Source organism: Ursus arctos, unplaced genomic scaffold (assembly GCF_023065955.2).
Source record: "Ursus arctos isolate Adak ecotype North America unplaced genomic scaffold, UrsArc2.0 scaffold_14, whole genome shotgun sequence".
Taxonomy (NCBI): Eukaryota; Metazoa; Chordata; class Mammalia; order Carnivora; family Ursidae; genus Ursus; species Ursus arctos.
Genome location: NW_026622808.1, coordinates 13,805,200 through 13,821,173, shown reverse-complemented (window position 1 = coordinate 13,821,173; position 15,974 = coordinate 13,805,200). Strand labels below are relative to the sequence as shown.

Below are 15,974 nucleotides of genomic sequence, written 5' to 3'. Positions count from 1 at the left end.
AGAATGAAATCTTGCCATTTGCAACAAGGATGGAGCTAGAGAGTATTATGCTAAGTGAAATAAGTCAGTCAAAGACAAATACTGTATGGTTTCACTCATAGGTGGAATTTAGGAAACAAAACCAGCTAAGGGTGGGGGGGAGAGCGAAATCAAGACACAGACTCTTCATTATGGAAAACTGCTGGTTGCCAGAGGGGAGGGGATGGGGGGATGAGTTAAATAGGTGACGGGGATAAAGAAGTGCACTTGTCCTGATGAGCACAGGGTGATGTATGGACGTGCTGAATCACTACACTGTACACCCGAAACTAACAAAACACTGTATGTGGAATTAAAACAAGAACTTTTCAAATAATTCCCCTCTTTGTGGGGGTGGAGGTGGGGTATTGGGTGATGGGCATTAAGGAGGGCACTTGATGTAATGAGTACTGGGTGTTATATTCAACTGATGAATCACTAAATTCTATGCCTGAAACTAACAATACAGTACATGTTAACTAAATTGAATTTAAATGAAAAAATTTTTAAAAATTCCCCTCTTCTCGGGGCACCTGGGTGGCTCAGTCACTTGAATGTCCAACTCTTGGTTTTCGTTTCAGGTCATGATCTCAGGGGTCGTGGAATCAAGCCCTTGCAGCAGGCTCTGCACTCAGCACCCAGTCTGCTTGTCCCTCTCCCCCTACCCCAACTTGTAATCTCTCTCAGATAGATCTATTTAAAAATCCCCTCTTCTCGAGGCACCTGCGTGGCTCAGTCACTGAAGCGTCTGCCTGGGCTCAGGTCATGATCCCAGGGTCCTGGGACCAAGCCCCATGTCAGGCTCCCAGCTCAGTGGGGAGCCTGCTTCTCCCCGTCCCTCTGCTGCTCCCCTTGCTTGTGCTCTCTCAAATAAATAAATAAAATCTTTTTTAAAAAATCCCCTCTTCTCAATAATTACTGCTGCTTTACTGATCTGTTTTAGTTAGCTAAATCCAATTATTTCTGCCTTCCACAATCACCAAACACAAGCCCAAATCTGAGAATATATCTTTTCAAACACCTGACTGATCTATCCCACTGTCCTTCATGGGTTCACTCAAATTGTTTGAATTCAAGGCCCCCAATTTCCATTGACTACAAGTGCATTCCCAGCGGTCTGGGTTAGAAACTTTTGACAAAACAATTATTTAAGGTTTTATTAACAGTGAATTAGAAACCAGTTTAATAACAAATGTTTATGTAACAATAACAATAAAATTTACATGACAAAATACCTTAAGTTGTATGCACCTGGAATACTGACTTGGAATGTATAATGCTTAACAAAATCACAGTCGATTTGGAATCCAGAACTGCAATGGAATAGTTTAATCTATTCTCTCAGTACATGACAAAGGGAGTAATATTTGGTAGTGTTATGCGTTGAACCGTCCACCAAAATCTGTATGTTGAGGTCCCAGCTCCAGTACCTTAGAATGTGACCTTATTTAGAAATAGTGTTGTCACAGATATAATTAGAGGTGGGGATACTGGAATAGGGTGAGCCCTAACTTGCTACGTGTTGTCCTTATAAAAAAAATGCCACACGAAGAGACAAACACGCATGCACGCAGAATGCAGTGGGAAGATTAGTTACATTGCCACTAGCCAATGAACTACCAGAAGCTAGGAGAGGACTGGAACAGACCCTTCTCTAGCACCTGCAGAGGAAGCAGGGTCTGGCCAATACTTTGATTTTGGACTTCTACCGTCAGAATTGTCAGACCAAAATTTCTGTTGCCCTTAGTCACTCAGTCGTGGTCCTTTGTTACCACAGCCCTTAGGAAAATAATACAGTAAATATACAAGTGATGTGAACATGCAGTAAATAGTGTATTTCTAAGAAATATCTACAAAAGATTTTCCTTGAAGATAAAATACATACTGTTTTCATGACACATAATCAAAAGTAATAGTTGAGCCCATATTAAGGAACAACATTCACCTCTCCCAAAATCTAATACATGAAGGTCGATGAGCAACTTCAAAATGCAATAGGTTAACAAAGTCCCACGTGTTGTTCGGCTTTGTAGCAGCCTTGTAGCTTTTGTGGCAGAATCAGGATCACAGAGTCACTAGAAGTATTGGAAATACGGTGTTCGCGAGACAAATTAGACCTTCTACACAAATGTGAACATCTAGAGAAGAGGAGAATCATGGCATCAGAGAAGATCACGAAATGTGAGTCAGAACGAGTGCTCTAGAGAATACACCCGAGTTGGTAGGACTATCCAAACTGTGAGTGCAAGACCACACAAGTGGATCCTTGATACAGAGCTCACGGAGACATTCGTGGAAGCCTAGAACTCGGAAAAATGGGAATTAAGCACGTGGCATTTTTTTTTCCCATGATACTCTTGATTTGCAGGGCCATGATGAGGAAAATGGGCTGGTGTCCAAAAGCCCCTTTGCGTCTCTCACACTTAAACGTGGCTCCAGACACAGAAATGGCTTCTCCACTTCTGCCTTCCAAATCTCATGCCAAGTTAGGCTACTGGTAAATCTGACCACATAATCATAAAGGGAAGGGAAATGTAGGTCCCACCGTTGCCCACACTGACAACACAATCCAGAGGAACCACCAAACTCTGTATCTAACAGCTCATGGTCACAAAGTAGCTCTTCAGTAAAGGCCTACTGTCCAAATTCCAGTCACAAGCAACAAAAAAAAAGAGCAAAGCAAAAGAGTTGAAAATGACAATTCACATGAGACTGTGCTTTTGAAGAACTCTGCATAATCACAAATTTCTGCAAACTATTTGTAAAGAAAATGCAGTAAGGTCCCTCTGGCTAAAATAAACAGATTCTCAGTAAGGTAGTAAATACATAATGGTGATATCCAGGACCCGCCACACTAAGCTAGTAAGAAAATCCCAATAAATACCAAAATGCCATTGTTCCAAAAACCCCTTCAAGAATTTAAAGAACTAATGGGGCGCCTGGGTGGCACAGCAGTTCGTCTGCCTTCGGCTCAGGGCGTGATCCCGGCGTTCCGGGATCGAGCCCCACGTCAGGCTCCTCCGCTGTGAGCCTGCTTCTTCCTCTCCCACTCCCCCTGCTTGTGTTCCCTCTCTCGCTGGCTGTCTCTCTCTCTGTCAAATAAATAAATAAAATCTTAAAAAAAAAAAAAAGAATTTAAAGAACTAAGAAATTAAAACTACTTCCATATTAAAAATACACTTCAAATCACCACGAGTCCGACAAACCGTAAGGATAGAAGGTTTATTTATGGAAATGTAGGGGAAAAAACACCACCTCCAAAATTCCGAATGACAGCTCGAAGAGGACTTGGAGAGCTATTTTTCACCTAACTGTTTATCTGTAAGAGAACTGGCGATACACGCCCCACAGGTCTACTTTGATAAGGTTCTCACAAAGGCAGTACCGTATTTACAGCTTTGATAAGCTTTCTCTCCTGCTGGGGATTTCCTGAAGCATCAGGCATGAATTCATTTGCAGGAGAATTTCCCACGTCCCTGAAGTAAATGTCTCTCTGTGCTGTGTATTCGTACGTGTCTTCTTAAGGACGAGGAACAACTGAAGGCTTTCCCACACTCCTTACATTCGTAAGGTTTCTCTCCTGTGTGCACTCGCATATGTATTGGCAAAGACGATGGCCATTTGAAGACTTTCCCACATTCCTTACACTCATAGGGTTTCTCAGCAGTGTGTGTCCTGACGTGCTGCTGCAGAAGTTCAGGCCAACTGAAAGTTTTGCCACATTGCTTGCATTTGTAGAGCTTCTCTGCGGTGTGCCTTCTCATATGTTTTTGTAAGGCTATGTGGCAATAGAATGCTTTCCCACATAGCTTGCATTGATATGATCTGTTTCCAGAATGCATTCTCACATGTTCCCGAAAGCAAGCGGACAAATTGAAGGCTTTCCCACATTGTTTGCATTCATAGGGTTTCTCTCTCGTGTGTGTCCTCATATGTCTTCTCAAGGATATGGGCCAGTTGAAAGTTTTTCCACACTGACTGCATTCGTAAGGTTTCTCTCCAGTGTGCACTCTCATGTGTCCTCGAAAGGATGAGGGATGGCTGAATGCTTTCCCACACTGGCTACATTCGTAGGGTTTCTCTCCACCATGAGTCCTCTCATGTCTTCGGAAGGACTGGGGATAAATGAAGGTTTTCCCACATTGTTTGCATTCATAGGGTTTCTCTCCAGTGTGAATCCTTTCGTGTCTCCGAAAGGACTGCAGGTAAATAAAGGTTTTCCCACACTGTTTACATTCATAAGGCTTCTCTCCAGTGTGTGTTATCATGTGCCTTCGAAAAGCTGAGGAGTAACTGAATGCTTCTCCACATTCCTTACACTTATGTGGCGTCTCCCCAGTGTGTGAGATCATGTGTCTTCGAAAAGTTGAGGAATAGCTGAAGGCTTCCCCACATTCGTCACATTTATAGGGCTTCTCTCCAGTGTGTGTTATCATGTGCCTTCGAAAAGTTGAGGAATAGCTGAAGGCTTTCCCACACTCCTTACATTTATAGGGCTTCTCTCCAGTGTGAGTTCTCACATGACCAGTAAGACTTGAAAAATCTATGAAGGCTTTCCCACACTGCTGGCATTCGTAAGTCTTCTCGGCAGTATGAATCCTTATATGCCGGTTGAGGGATGAAGTACGAGGAAAGGTTTTTCCACATAATTTACACACATAGGTTCTCTCTCCGTTGTGGGTCCTCACATGCATTCGTAGGTGTGAACGACAACTACAGGCCCGCCCGCACTCCTGACACTGATACGGTTTGTGCCCAGGGTGTGCAGTGATGTGACTCTTGAGGGAGGAATGATGCGCAAAGATTTTTCCATATGAGCTACATTCATACTCTTTTACTCCAGTGTGAGTTTTCTGGTACAGATTATGATTTCGAATCTGACTGGAGCCTTCACCACACGGATCATTACTTTCAGAGAGTTTCTCCACCACATGATTTCTGTGAAGAATGAGAAGCATGTTATCATCAGAAGTCTGATTAGTGATTTCTCACTATTCACTAATAAGTATTAGGATTCCATTCTCATCACTTTCAGTGAATGTGTAGGCTTTCTACCCTGATAAAGCAGAATAAACTGAACATCATGGAAGGGGATTCAACCATAGGAATTATGAAAACATTGCTTCTTCAATGTGGCTTTTCCTCCTAATTGTTTTCAACTGAATTATGTTTTTAACATTCAACATCAACAACATATTTAAAGGAAATCCTTCTGTAAAAATTCTCGATGAATAAACAAATTTGATCTAGGCTTTCAATTTCATCACATGCCGCGATTCTCCCCTGGAACAGTGCTTTCTCTTGTGAGTGCAACTCACCTCAGGTGTCTCCCCTGCTTTGTGCGCTGATCTTCAGTGCTAAGTTCTTCCCAAATTTTCCCTAAAACAGAGGCCCAGGAATCATTTCTGATGAACTTTGCCATTTTATGTTCCTTGGATATTTTTTTCCCATAAATATCCTGTTGAGAAACTGACCCACTGGCTTTAAATTGAATCTCGTCATCTGAAAGCAAAAAGGGAACAAGTTTTAAAGACAGAAGGTACCTGCTGGTCGAAATGAAACTGAGGAGTTTAGCTGCATCAGGGCTTCACCAATAACAAGTACAAGGGGCCAAAGTGGTAAGCAATTTAATAAACACAGAATTCTAACAGGATTACAGAAATGTCACTGGGCTCCTCAATGACCCAGGAAATCTATTTTCACTGATGACACACAGGGAGCCCTACAGACAGAAAAAATAAATTTAATGCAGATTCTCCTTCTCATGCAGATACCACTAGATTCTAGCTCTATGGTGGTTGTGACCCTCTCTGTCTTACTAATTAATGTATTCCCTTTCCACAATCCAAATCTTGAAACACGCTTGATGTGCAAGAAATGCTTGTTCTCTAAATGACTAAGTGAAGGAATGAGGTCATTCTTACCCACGGAGGCCAGGTTTTTCAAGTTTTCCAGCATCACCTCTCTGTAGAGCTTCCTCTGAGCAGAATCCAGCAAAGCCCACTCCTCCAGGGTGAAGTCCACAGCCACATCCTCAAAGACCACCAAGTCCTACAACACCCAACATATGTGCAGAAGGAAAGTTGAGACTCACAGAGCAACTGGATTCGACTCACAGGAAATTCAGACAAGACTCTGTCGTCACCTAACATCTACTCTAGGACTCGATCACCAGATCTCTTACTCTGTCCACGGTAATTTAACAATTTAAATTTAACCACCACACACTGAACCTATCTTTACACTTTTATTGCAACCAAATCAAGCCTCATTCTTCTTTATCCAAAGGGTTCAGACCACACTGGAAAATTCACAGAAATGCTCTACAATGAAGCAAGTATTTGCATTGTAAGACCCACTGATCCCTTGTGAGACAAACTACTTTGGCTCCTTCCCTATTTTACGCCACATCACTAAGCACCACGTCAAACCTGGGTGCGCTTTTATGAAATAAGCACACATTGAAGGACTGGGAACTCTTCCTTCCATTCCCCTCACCAGACCCAAGAGGCTTATCGGAAGCCCCCTGCAGCAGGCGCCAGCTAACCATATCATCTGAAAGAACTCCAGGCCGTAAGCAGACCGTTTCTGCTGGCCAAATGATAACATTCCTTTGGAGAAGTCTTGTTAATGTATCGTGTAATACAGGAATGGGATAGGAAGTTATTGAGAAGTCAGAGCTCAGGAAAAAGGACACAGACGTGAGAACTCGGTGCATCTGCCCCCCCCCCACGGCAAATGTAATATGACGACAAAATAGCTCTTTCCACCAGAACCACGGAGGAGTATTCTTGCTGACCTTGAGGATAAGGTTAAAATCCCCACCCTGCAAAGGAGTTAACTGAAGTCAAAAGTATCTGACAGTGAGTTTGCCCGAGACTATAAAATACATAAAGACCTAGGCAGCGCCTTCCTACAAAGGAAACCCTCCCTCATATCAAGTTCCAGGTAGGGGCGCCTGGGTGGCACAGCGGTTAAGCGCCTGCCTTCGGCTCAGGGCGTGGTCCCGGCGTTATGGGATCGAGCCCCACATCAGGCTCCTCTGCTGGGAGCCTGCTTCTTCCTCTCCCACTCCCCCTGCTTGTGTTCCCTCTCTCGCTGGCTGTCTCTGTCTCTGTCGAATAAATAAATAAAATCTTAAAAAAAAAAAAAAAGTTCCAGGTAGACGCGGTACCTCATACATCATCCTCAGGCCGTACCCTCAGTTTTTCTCCTTTGCGTGTCCCTCCCCTGTTAGGCACATGAGCGTGTCAGCCCCCTCCCCAAGAGCATAGGAACCGCTGAGCTGCAGGCTTCCCTTAAACCCTGGTTTTGTTGTTGTTGTTGTTGTTTATGTTCCTCAACCCACTGCCATCCATGAGCAGGAGACAATACTCTCATTCAACGACTCTGATGCCAGAATTTACCTATTCAACAGAGAAGCAGATGAACAGGAAAACCCCTAGGACTGGCACAGGGACCAACGGGAGGTTCCGGAGTCCGCGGAACTTTCTTCGTTACCTGTAGTGTTTCCTCCAGCGAATCCTCACACCTAGTATGCAGAGAGCCTGACATTTCAGCTTTATCCTTAGACACGATTCCTGGCAAGGCTGGTGTCTGGGAGCCTGGGTTTTAGGCTTCACACCACCCTGACTGATATTTCCCACTGTGACTAAACTGCTGTGCACACGAGATCGTTAACAGCAAACACCTGCCTTCCTTCTGGAAGTCTGGAGCAGAAATCCCAGGCACCGAGTCTCTACTGAGCCCCCCGGTAGACAATATTCCTCGTGTTGCCATGACTCATTGCTGGGTGCATTCTGGGTGACTCCGTCAGGAAAGAACTCTTAAAAACGGGCACTTGGTTTCCCTCGGACTTCTCCCCATACCTGTTCCGTCTGCTAATCTTGCCGTGTGTCCTTCTGTTGTGACAGGTCACAGTCATGAGTAAAATTATACGCTAAGTCGCAGGGGTTCGACTAGCAGGACACAAGGTGGTCTTGGAGACACCAGTCACAGTTGGCATCAGAGGTGGAATTTGCTAAAACACCCCTGACTCGCTGAAATATAGCAAAAGCAGTCTGGGAAGAGGAAGGGGGCCAGGGAGGACATGGCGGGGCTTTGGTGCCCAGGTGGCTAGGAGTCGTCTGTGGTGTGGACGATCAGCTGAGCTGCTGTCTGCTGTGAAGAGCTGACAAGAGGTAAAAATGACGGGTCCAGCCCCAGGACGCCTGGCATGCTGGATATACTGGCTCCTTTCGGCCACGCTCTCTGAGCGAGGGAAGAAAAACAAAGCTGTGCTTTGGTGATGTCTTTGATTTCTGTTCACTCCTCCAGGCAGGAGGAGAAAGCGCCCCCCAAGTTACCAAGGTAAACTATGGACGCGCCAAAAAATATGAAAAGTTTGCACTGCATTGGGAGACAAAATTAGTTAAATCACTTTCTAGAATGGGGGCAAAACTTGAGCTAACCCAAGGGCCTAGCAGGCAGGGATCCCCACCCTTTCTTCTTACCTAGCTGCTGCTGGGCCATGACAGCCACCTGACCTGCCCACGCACCCGAGCCAGGATCTTCCCTGGCAGCTGTAATGCTACCCCTGTAAACGCTGACTGACTACCAGGGCCTCACTGTGGCTTAAACCATGTCTTCCCAAAAAGGTATGTTGAAATCCTAACCCTTGGTACCTATGAGTGTGACCGTACTTGGAAACTGGATCTTTGCAAGTGTAACCAAGTTTAGACGAGGCCGTTAGGATAGGCCCCAATCCAAGCTGACCGGTGGCCTTCTAAGAGGGAAACGTCACATGAAGCCAGATGCATGGGGAAGGCGGCCACATCAAGATGGGGACAAGCAGAGCGCCAGCGCTGCCAGAAGCTGCCAGACGCGAGGCTCAGGCACACAATCCTCCCACCACATTGATTATGGACTTCTCGCCTCCCGAAATCAGAGAGAAGCAGTTCTTAAGCACCCAGTTTATGGCAATTTGTTATGGCAATGCTACAAAACTAATACAGGCTTTGAACAAATCCGTGATGAGGGCGCCTGGGGGGCTCTGTCCGCGAAGCATCTGGCTTCGGCTCAGGTCATGATCCCGGGGTCCTGGGATCGAGCCCCAAGTAGGGCTCCCTGCTCAGCGGGGAGTCCGCTTCTCCCTCTCCCGCTCCCCCTGCTTGTGCGCACTCTCTTTCTCTCAAATAAATATAATCTTTCTTAAAATATCTGTGATTAAAAGAAAAGGGGAAGGGGATTTTGTACTTAAAACAGTCCTGCTTTGTGGCTGTTGCCCCCGCGTGTAAGATAAAAGCCGTGCAGGCAGACGTGCGTGTAACCTCGTAAGTGCCAGAGGGACCCTCCCCACCAGTAGAGAAAATAGTGCCGACGGGACACGACCTCCTTGCTCGTTGCCACTGGTACGGGGAGTGGAATTTAACCTCTAGGCCTTAGGAACAAGTTTAGTTCTCTGTAACATGATTTTTCACTGAGCTTTTACCTAGTGGAGGTCCGAAACAAGAGGGAAACAATGAAGAGACAGGCAATCTCCACCTGGAGATACACTTCGGGAATTTGAAGTACAAGTCTCCAGCTCGTCGAACAGCAATCATGAAACCCTATTTCTGACGAGCGTCAGGAACTGACCCCTGCCCAGCAGCAGCTTGTGTAGACCCAGCCTTGCTCCTGGCAACACAACTTTCTGACCCTGCAGTGTTTCAGCTTCGCTGCTGCTAAGAACGGCCCTAGTGATCTGGGGAACGCTGAATTCTGAACTGCCTGAACGTGACCGTAAGCTCACACCCACGGTGTCCACAACGGGCTGCTTCAGCCTCAGCGCACACCGTACTGATCCGGGGGCAGGTATAAGCTCCGCGAACAGGACTCTGACTCTGGGAACACTGCAGATTGAGGACACTTCCGTGAGGCCCTAAGCTATGAAAACTCGGGGCGGTCCATCTGGTCACTTACACTTGCCAGTGAGGGAGGCCTCGTGCTCCGATGAGACCATCTAAAATCAAGCCTTTCACTTCCGTTTCCTTCCACGCCCCTGATGCTGCCCACACTGGTAAGGTGGACAAACTGGTGATGCAGGCAACACAACCGTCTGAAACTAACCACCACAGGCAGTCCCTCCGAACAAGGACCAGACCGAATTACTCAAGATCAGTCACAGTGGGGGCCTGCTGACCGGGCTGCCTCATGCACGTCCCATCAGGAGACCATCTCACCCCTGGGGACACTCAGGTCAGCTGCAACTTCCTGGCCAGAGTTGTGCCCTACGGGAACCAACACCCGAGCCCAGGTGGAAAAGAATACAGAAAAATAAAATACAGAAATTTTGATGATGAAGCCCCCTAATATTTTAAGACCTTTACCTTTATAGTTACTGGGATCTCCTTGACCTGGGCAAGTCCAGGACCCCCTAAAGGGCATAACCAAAATCAATACTGCAGATTGGTCTCCCTCAGCTGCAAAGGGTACTACTGAGATAATGTGCTGTAGGGAGGTCTTGTCCAAGGACCAAAGGAACAGGGTGTTCAGAAGTGCAACTGAACAGGTCAGAGGGTCCTTATCCTTAGAAAGTCCTGCTTCCAAGGTTGGTCCTTGGCTGGTTCATAGGAACTTGGATTTGGCGGGGGCTTCCCACCACCCTGCTCGGAGAGACTCCTTGTGTCTTTTTATGCAAATAATGTCTTGTGCTGAAGCCCAGCTCTCCTTCTGGGAGTCTGGAATCCTGGTCCGTGCTAGACAGACGGTGTCTCCATGACCAGCCCCCATTAAAAGACCTGCTGAGTCTCTCATTAGCTTTCCCAGTACAACATTCCGCATGTGCCATCACGCCCGGCTGCCGGGAGCACTCGCGCAGCCTGCGTGAAGCCCGTGGAGGGGACCCTTGGAACTGCAGCTGGTCTCCTCGGGACGGTTCCCCTCTGCGGGCCATGCTCTACATTCTTGCGCTGTAATAAATTAGGGCCGTGAACACAACTCCACGCTGGGTCCTGAGAATCCTAACGAATCTCTGAACTGAGGGTGGCCTTGGGGACCACTACAGACTGAATGTTGTGCCCCCCAAAATTCATGTTAAATCCTAACTTCAATGTGACGGTACTGGGAGGTGGGGGCTCTGGGAGGGGATCAGGTCATGAGGGAGCAGCCCTCAGGAATGGGATGAGTGCCCTTATGAGAGTCTCCAGAGAGCACCCTCGCCCCAGGAAGCAGGTCCTCACCAGACACCAAATCTGCCAGGGCCGTGACCTTTGACTTCCCAGCCTCCAGAACCGTGAGAGACAAACGCACATCGTTTCTAAGCGCCCAGTCTACGGCCCTGCTGCTACAGCAGCCTCAAGAGACGGAGGCAGGGACGCCCCACACACCCAGCTTGAAACCATCAAATACTGTAACATGACATTAATTTTTAAAATGTGCATTGAGGAGGCACCTGGGGGGCTCCGTCAGTGAAGCGTCTGCCTTCAGCTCAGGTCGTGATCCCGGGGTCCTGGGATCGAGCCCCACGTCAGGCTCCCTGCTCAGTGAGGAGTCTGCTCTCCCTCTCCCTCTGCCTGCTGCTCTGCCTGCTTGTGCTTGCTCTCTGTCAAATAAATAAATAAAATCTCTATAAAACAATGTGCACTGAGAACCCAAAATATGCAAAAGACTTTGCAAAAAGCTTTCTGCATGTCAGCTCCTGTGTCCCTAGGAGCCCCGCAGGGCAGGTATCGTGCACACCGGTTCACGGCAGAGGGGACGCAGGACAGCGCCCTCCAACACCCACACTTGTTGCACCCACACCTTACGGGGGTTCTGCTATTGTGCCTAGTGTCTCCCGAGGTGGGAAGAAGATACGCCGATGTCTGCAGGGCACCATGGAGAGTCTCGTTCCACTCTCACCCCCTCGGGCTCGAGGTCGCGGCAAAGCCGTGTGTCTCCTGCGGGACTGCTCTGTCTGAGGGTCTGACTTCTCGCTCTTTCGTGGACTAAAATGCATTCAGGTTGCCGTTACACAGGTCCTCGTACTGGCAGGCACCAGGGCGGCAGCACTGAACGAAACAACAATTCTGGACCTTGTGGATTTCAAATTCTCTTGGAGGAAAATAATAAATAAGCCAACGTAAGTACTATGGAAAATGTGGCACAGCAATCAGGAGGGGTATGTACGTACTGACGTGTGTGCTGTACGCACATTTATATCCGCGTTGCTAGACAGACACATGTGGATGACTGGTTGCAGGGCAGAGTAAAGGAAAGCCAAAAAGTAGGCACTTGAGATTATGCTGGATACCTAAACTGCTGAAAATACATATAAATCCACACGTGTGACACGATGCACGCATGCACACAGCTATATATGCAGAACTACAAACATACATGTAAGTCTGTCTATAATTCCACATTAGTTATATCTGGAGAGTGAGGGGACCTGACCCTGGGGTTCACTCCAAGTGGGGTTTCTGGTGTGAAAGTTCTACATTTAGGGATGAATTTCAAAATTTCACAGAGGATTATTTCCTAAGGTATCTGTCAACTGTAACTGGGTCGTGTGCACCTTCCTGCACTGATGCTATACGTTACACAACTCTGAAATCAATTCCTATGACTTACTTGTAATCATCTTAAGAGCTGCCAAAACCATTTTATAATATCCGACGATCATACATAAAATTCTTACCATCGGGAAATGATGGTAACTAACATGCATAACCTGATAAAGGAAAACCAATGAAAGACTGTTCAAAACTAAACAAGGAATATATAAATGGTGTGAAGCTCACTGTTTTCTCAAAAACAATTAGGTAGGAATCAGGTACGCCCGGCACCTCACTTGGTCCACATTATACTAGAGATCTGGTCAGTACCACCAGGAAATAAACAAGGCACCAAACTAGCAAAGAAACACTTGCCTTTGTGTCTCATCTAAGAACTGTATATGCAGGACGCCCGTGGAACAAAAATGATAGTCACAGAGCAACATTTCTAATAAGAATCCAGGGTAAAACTGCAGTATAAACCCAATTTCATTACCTAATTTTTTAAAAATATGTCTTATTTACATATTTGACAGAGAGAGCACAGCATGTAGAGCAGGAAAGGCAGAGGGAGAAGCAGACGATGTGCCAAGAAGGGAGCCCAAGGCAGGACTCAACCCCAGGACCCTGGGATCATAACCTGAGCCAAAGGCAGACGCTTCACCGGCTGAGCCCCCCCTCCCCGCGTCCCTTCACTACCTAATTAATAGCAACAGCAAGTTGGAAAATTCTTTTTAAAAGGTAACACGTACTATGGTAAAAGCCAATTTCATCAGTATTAAATAAGGAAAGTGAAGGCTATGAAAGAACCAAAAGGAAAAATTTGAAAACATTGAGGGGAATACCCGAAACGAGACAAATGAAAGGAGGAACACATTCTTGGGGGGGGGGGGCGCTCATTGTTACTGATACCAACCCTCCCAAGCCAGACCTACGGTCTTCAAAAACTTGCATTACATCCATAACCCGGGCGCGGTTTGGGGATGGGGGAGACGAGACAAGCACCAATTTCGGAACCCTGAGAGGAGAACAAACGTCCAAACGCAGCCCCACGTTGTCGAGAACCAGGCCGGGCCTGCGCATCGCCTGAACGACCGCAAGCAGGTCCGGGTCTGCGGGGCACCTGAAGGGCAGCAGATGCCCCTGAGAGCGGCGATGGCGACCCACTGACGTCTCACTACGAAAGCGCCTCTTTATCGGCGGACACTGCTGCGGCGGAGGGTACTACGAACCCGGGACACCTGGCGGCCGCCGAGGAAAAGCACACACTGTGCGTCTACGTCCTTCACAGCTGGCCTCCGCACGTGGCGCACCGGGTCGTGCCCCGGCAGCCGCCCGCGAGGCCGAGATCCTCCGCTTCTGGGACATTCTTTCCCCCACAAGGGCTCTCACGGGTGGGCCCCGGGATCCCGCCGGTCACCCCTCAGAGGAACTGCCCCGAGAAACTTACTCCACGCTGGAGGCATCTAAAGAGAACGTTTAACAGGTGGAATGCAAGGCATTTCCTTATTTTCCTGAAATTCACTCCGGTGAAAACAGGTCATCTTCGCCTTCACGCTCCGTTAATTAAACGTACTGGACATTTGCTAGAACACCGAGGCTCCGCTAAGGGAATGCAGCTTTTCAAGCGGACGCACCCAGGCGTGGGACTCCAGGGTCTCGTGCGGCCGGCCGACAGCGCGGGGCCCCCGCCCGCAGGGCCCCCGAGGTGCCCCCCCGAACAAAGGGCGCCCGGGCCCCCCGCGCGATGTGTGCGGGAGGCCGCACCAGCCCCCTGGATGGAGAACCCGGCGGCAGGAGCCGTTTCTCCTCTCCCTGCAACACCAGCATCCGCTCGGACTCGGGTTCCGGCAGTGAGAACCGGGTCGGGGTCACCTGGGGCCGAGGACCCGCCAGGGGTCCCCGAGCCCAGGGTGCCCTGCAGGTCCCCACACTCCTCGCCCGCCCCCCACCCCCCGAGGCTGTCCTCGGCGAGGAGCCGGCCCAGGACTGCGAGTCCCCGAGCCCCCGGTCGAGGGCGGAGACTCGGATCGGGTCCCCCCCCCCCCCACCCCGGGCCCGCTGCCGCAGGAAGCCGGTTCCGGGCGGTTGGAACCAGCCCCTCCCGGTCTCAGCCCGGGCCGCGCGCACTCACCATCTCGCAACCCTGCTCCAAACTCCCGGGCGTCCTCCCTGAGGGCCCAGCAGATGACAGCGGCGCGCACCGGACCCCTGGGGCCGCACGGGGCAGGTGCGCTGGAGCGCCCGGGCCGGCCCAGAGCCACGTCCACGCGACCGCGAGCGCGCCCGCCCCCGCGCCTGATTGGACGGTGCTCGGGGACCTCCCTCTCCCAGGGCCTCTGATTGGACAGATTTCCGAGACCCGCCTCTGATACCCCTGATTGGATAGCGCTCAGGGCCCATGTCCTTGACTGGCTAGCTCCCCGGGCACCACCCAGAAGTCCCTGATTGTTCTCCGAGAACCGCCCCTGTCGTTCTGATTGGACGGTTCTCCATGACCACGCCTCTGCACCTGAGTGACAGGCCGTCCGGACACACGTGGCTGACCCGCCCGCGCCGGACGCTCGCTCCGAGCGAAACCCCCTCCCGGCGCATCGGGTCCTGCGTCTCCGCGCCGGTGGGCGCTCCGCTCGCGTCCTTCTCCTGGGCGGGGAAGTCCTGACTCAGCGTCCCCGCGGAGCGCCCCTTGTTGGAGCCGGGACAGGAGCAGAAGGACCGGAAGGCCTGGGGTCGAGGTCGCCGTGGACCTGTGCTCTTTGTTTAAGAACAAAGACCCTCCACAGTGACGTCACCTCGTGGGAGGCCCAGGGAGCTCGGGTTTCACGGGTGACCTTTGACACCGGGGGCCCGCCCGTGCCCTCCCACCCCACTCTCGAGGTCAACAAACCGGGTCCCTGGGTCCCTGTCCCGGAAGGGTTGGGACCTCGCAGCCCTAGCTCGAGCGCGGGCAGCCCTTAAAATCCGCAGGGCGCCTTCTACGCGGCTAGGAAATGTATTTCCAGTCAGGGTTTTGATGTGTCCCCAGGGCATTTTGCAATATAAAATGCCGTGATGTCCCTAAGGCAACTGAATTCCTATGTTAACTGAAAACAACAAACAGTCTGTGTAAGGCTTTGGGATGGACCCGAAAACCCTTAATACCCTTAATAGATGGGGACTAAACAGCCAAGGCATCTCAGACGCCCGCTGGTGTCAGACAACACTCTCTAGGTTGAGACTAACTGGACGTCCAAACTCCGATATCACTTGTTCGATTTACAAACAATTTTTTTAAAAAATTAATTTATTGGGGCATCTGGGTGGCTCGGTATGTTGGGCGTGTGCCTGCGGCTGGGGTCATGATCCCAGGGTCCGCATTAGGCTTCTTGCTCTGCGGGGCGCCTGCTTCTCCCTCTCCCTCTGCCTGCTGCTCCCCCTGCTTGTGCTCTCTCTCTCTGTCAAATAAATAAAATCTTTAAAAAA

The 15,974-nt window shown here is 49.3% G+C and overlaps 1 protein-coding gene across 3 annotated transcripts in view; it reads right to left on the bottom strand.

Annotated features, from left to right (window-relative positions):
* Nucleotides 1-1,161: 1,161 nt before the first annotated feature.
* The window catches only part of LOC113242773 (zinc finger protein 555-like), a 31,815-nt gene continuing 17,002 nt past the window's right edge, over nt 1,162-15,974 (bottom strand). The window contains exons 1-5 of one of the 3 annotated variants that reach the window (XM_057312017.1): nt 14,647-14,787; nt 11,429-11,578; nt 5,943-6,069; nt 5,337-5,520; nt 1,162-4,956 (exon numbers count right to left, since the gene is read on the bottom strand). In XM_057312017.1, the coding sequence (XP_057168000.1) occupies nt 3,468-4,956; nt 5,337-5,520; nt 5,943-5,976 (1,707 nt within the window). In that variant the 5' untranslated portion in view covers nt 5,977-6,069; nt 11,429-11,578; nt 14,647-14,787 and the 3' untranslated portion in view covers nt 1,162-3,467. Of the gene's footprint in view, nt 4,957-5,336; nt 5,521-5,942; nt 6,070-11,428; nt 11,579-14,646; nt 14,788-15,974 lie in introns of those variants that run through there. The other 2 variants (XM_026481011.4, XM_048227006.2) reach the window with 2 other exon arrangements.